Below are 4,113 nucleotides of genomic sequence, written 5' to 3' on the forward strand. Positions count from 1 at the left end.
TACGTACCCATAATCAATTCCATTTACAGGGTTATGAAATTATTATAGCCCTTATCTTTCAATGAATAAACACTGAGAGCAGCATATTTTTAACTATGGCATCCCGGTCCTGAAATTCAGCAAAACAACGAGAGAATGAAAGAAAAGGCAGAAAGAAGTAATCAGTAAGTGCCGTGTTGGAACGAGAGCTAATTCTAATTTCCTAATTCCTTTCCACAGAGGAGAGACACGTTACCCTAAACCACCAAGCTCCGTGTCCAACAAGCCTAGGCTTCTCAGCCCACATCCTGCCGGGAAACGGAAAAGACACGTGTGATATCTTTCTGCAGAAGGTCCCAGGGAAGGGACGAATGAAGCACCGTTTGCCGACCTGGACCCAGCCAATCCTAACTGCCTGCCAGAGCGGCGCGGTGTCCTCTGGGAAATCGCACTCTTGGGGAAGTCGTTGTTCCAGACCAAACTCCAAAATCCGGCGACTAAAGGGGCTGGAGCCAGCCTTGCCTCCGGAGGAGCTCACCGGAGACTACAATTCCCAGCAGCCACTGGGCTCGAGCCGGCCTTGCCCCGGGAGGAACTCATGAGAGACTACAAGTCCCAGTGGTCACTGGGCTCGAGCCGGCCCTCTCAAGGGAGGAACCCATAAGAGACTACAATTCCCAGCAGCTACTGGGCTCCAGCCTGCCGCTGACTGGGTGAGTCGGTGATTGCATTGGGAGGGGAAGTGAACCACTCCGGCGCTTGGTCGTGACGGCGACTGACAGCGACTTCCACGAGGTTCCCGGCTGTTTTCGCTTGGCCCAGGGACTTCTCTGAGAAGATGCCGAAGACCAAGTCCGCAGCGAGTAGCCGCCGGCGGGATCGTCAGGAGCAGCACCGGGAACTGAAGCGAGCTGGAGGTGCGGCGTGGAGGAAGCTTGGGACTGACCCGCAGCGGGGGAGTCCTACTGTGGCCTGCATCCCTAGCCGCCCTGAGGAGGGTGGGCGCTCAGCGCTGTCCCTTCCCCGCACCTGGTCTTCCTTGCCGGCAGGAGGGATGGATGGACTCAAAAGATACATCCCAGTCTCAGGCGTGAGCGCGGCGCTTGTAGATGCATTGGAGCAGAAACCGTCCACAGTCCATCCTGCTTCTGTGGGACTGCCTGAGATCGAGTCTTGAAAAGTTGGGAAATTAAGGCTGCTTCGTGTTTTATTTCAGGACTCATGTTCAACACAGGGATCGGACAACACATTTTGAAAAATCCTCTAATTGTTAACAGCATCATCGATAAGGTTGGTGTAAACGATAAAAAACACAGCATTTCTGTGTCACTGATATTTTTCTGCGTATTTATGCCTGTATGACGTGTCATGTGCCCATAATTATCCCAGCATTTGGGGAAGCTGAGGCAGGGTGATATACTCGACCGAAGCCTGTCTACATACCAAGAAAATAAAAATTAAACCAAGATAGGGTACCTGACATAGAATAGTTGCTCTGTATGTATATGTTGGATGAGTTAAGAATTGCCCAGGGGTTTCCAGATTATTTAACCACTTTTTGGAGGCTCCTTCTGTTTATTGAAACTGGATCTCATGTAACCCGGGCTGGCCTCAAACGTGGTATGTAGACAATTCAGTCTTGAACTCCACTTTCCAAGCGTGTATCATTCTGATCACTTTCAAAGTACATCACCGTTACTCTTTATTCCAGACAGTAAATTTATGTCCAGATCACACTGAGTTTGTTCCCCAGAAAAGTATATGGTACTGCATATGAATTATTTGGAGGATTCCATCTGTATGCGTTATTGTGTTGTGGTTATGGATGATTGAGTGCCAGGAGGTAAAATATACACAGTACAAATTATTTCTATGCTTACAAGGGAAGCATACTGGAGCCATAGAAAGAGTAATAGTTATTCAGTCTCACACAGAATATTCTACTCATATGTATACTCATACTCAATAGAGTTTTGTATAGTTACAATATTCTTTTTTTTTTTTTTTTTTTTTTTTTTTTTTTTGAGACAGGGTTTCTCTGTGTAGCCCTGGCTGTCCTGGAACTTACTCTGTAGACCAGGCTAGCCTCAAACTCAGAAATCCACCTGACTCTACCTCCCAAGTGCTGGGAGTAAAGGTATACGCCACCACCCTGCTATATTCTTAAAACTACTCAGTAGTTTAGAGTTGAGAAATTTTTCCATTTGAATGCACTCTTTACCATTTGAACTCTTTGGAAGTTAGCTAACAATTTTGCTGGAATTATTGCCAATGTAGAAAGCAGGAACCCACCATGAAACTGCTTGTTCTTGATTTTGTTCTGACTCCAGAGGTTGAGCATATATATATCCCTTAGGTTGAGAAATGCAGATTTTCATGTATACCTGATGCCCTTGAGGTACGACTCTTAACCACATATACCCTGAGGAAAAATGAAACTAGAGTAAAATGTCTGTCACTGTGCACTGATAAACAAACCCAGTCACTTATAAACTGTGTGGTCGAGTGGGCCAGAGCATAAAGGAGTTGTGCTTGCTTGTAGGCTGCTTTAAGACCTACTGATGTGGTGCTGGAAGTTGGGCCTGGGACTGGCAACATGACGGTCAAGCTGTTAGAAAAGGCCAAGAAGGTAAAAGGGGGGTTTCTGTGTGTTACTCTCACATTAGCTCAGCTGGTTTACAAAGGTGAATGTTTTAATAAATTGACATTGCTTCAATAGTAGCTATTGAGCTCTTAGAAATTTTATCTCTTAAAAATGAGATTTTTCCATCAAGAAAACAAAGGCTATACTTGGTATATTGGTGGGTGATCTAATACTGGAATGGGCCACATGTGTAAAGGAGTAATAATAAAATAGAAACACTGAGCTAACCCAAAGAGCGGCTAACCATTATGAAGCCTGGAGGAACAAAGCCCTGCAATTAAAGTTATTAGGACCAGGCTGGAGAGATGGCTCAGTGGTTAAGAGCACTGCCTGCTCTTACAGAGGTCCCGAGTTCAAATCCCAGCAACCACATGGTGGCTTACAACCATCTGTAATGAGATCTAATGCCCTCTTCTGGTGGGTGTCTAAAGACAGCTACAGTGTATTCATATAGATAAAAATAAATGTTAAAGTTATTAGGACCAAGTTCAACAGGAGACCTATAGGGGGTAGGATTATGAAGGGAGGCAATCAGAATAAGTACCTCAAAGGGCTATGCTGTACAAACAGTCGTTACTGGAAAATAGTTCAGCTTCATCTACTTCCATTCACTTGCAGTGTTATGGCTTCTACTCTGGATGCCAGTTGATGAGATTATTTGTGGGAGTAGGTCTCTTATATGCTGTCTAAAAAACACTAACTACATAAAGTGTATTCTTGTCATCAACTCCTCAGTAACACAGCATGGAGACAGATCAAACAGGATGTTGTTTGAAGTGGTGGAATACGATAGAGCTGGTGTTAAGTGTTAAGATTGAAAAACTTAAATCATTGTAACTCCTATAAGTTATTACTCGGATAGTAAAAGTTTATACTTCACAATCAAGCTTTTTTTATTACTGTTAATGTAGGTAGTTGCCTGTGAACTTGATCCAAGGCTGGTAGCTGAACTTCACAAAAGAGTTCAGGGCACGTGAGTATATGTAATAATTAAAGTACATTTCAATCTCCTGAAACAATGGTCTCTTAAAAGTTCTCTCCTTATTTTCAGGCCTCTGGCCAGCAAACTCCAGGTCCTGGTGGGAGATGTATTGAAATCGGATTTGCCATTCTTTGATGCTTGTGTGGCAAACTTGCCTTATCAGGTATTTCTCAGGCTATCAGAAGCATCCTACTAAGCATTTCTCTGATGTGTCTTTCCGAAGAGCTAACTGAAATTCTCTTTCAGATATCCTCTCCCTTTGTCTTCAAGTTGCTGCTCCACCGGCCATTTTTCAGGTTTGTGAAAAACAGTCACTGCTAAACTTTAGACAATTTTGGCCAGAAACACAGCAAAAAATAAACACAACAAAAAACTGCTAGAGAACTTTGTAGAAAGTAACAATTTCTAGGACAGGAACATAGCTCAGTTGATGAAGTGGAGTGCTTATTAGCATCCAGAAAGCCCCTAGGCCAGTCTCCACACCACAGGAATCTCAGCATGGTGGGTG

At 44.2% G+C, this 4,113-nt stretch overlaps 1 protein-coding gene across 1 annotated transcript in view; it reads left to right on the plus strand.

The window, feature by feature from the left end:
• Nucleotides 1-436: 436 nt before the first annotated feature.
• The window catches only part of Dimt1 (DIMT1 rRNA methyltransferase and ribosome maturation factor), a 12,862-nt gene continuing 9,185 nt past the window's right edge, over nt 437-4,113 (plus strand). The window contains exons 1-6 of the mRNA XM_031360454.1: nt 437-896; nt 1,196-1,269; nt 2,522-2,608; nt 3,535-3,596; nt 3,675-3,768; nt 3,852-3,901. Coding sequence (XP_031216314.1) covers nt 818-896; nt 1,196-1,269; nt 2,522-2,608; nt 3,535-3,596; nt 3,675-3,768; nt 3,852-3,901 — 446 coding nt within the window. The 5' untranslated portion in view covers nt 437-817. The remainder of the gene's footprint in view (nt 897-1,195; nt 1,270-2,521; nt 2,609-3,534; nt 3,597-3,674; nt 3,769-3,851; nt 3,902-4,113) is intronic.

The sequence above is a fragment of the Mastomys coucha genome, unplaced genomic scaffold, assembly GCF_008632895.1.
Source record: "Mastomys coucha isolate ucsf_1 unplaced genomic scaffold, UCSF_Mcou_1 pScaffold8, whole genome shotgun sequence".
Lineage (NCBI taxonomy): Eukaryota > Metazoa > Chordata > Mammalia > Rodentia > Muridae > Mastomys > Mastomys coucha.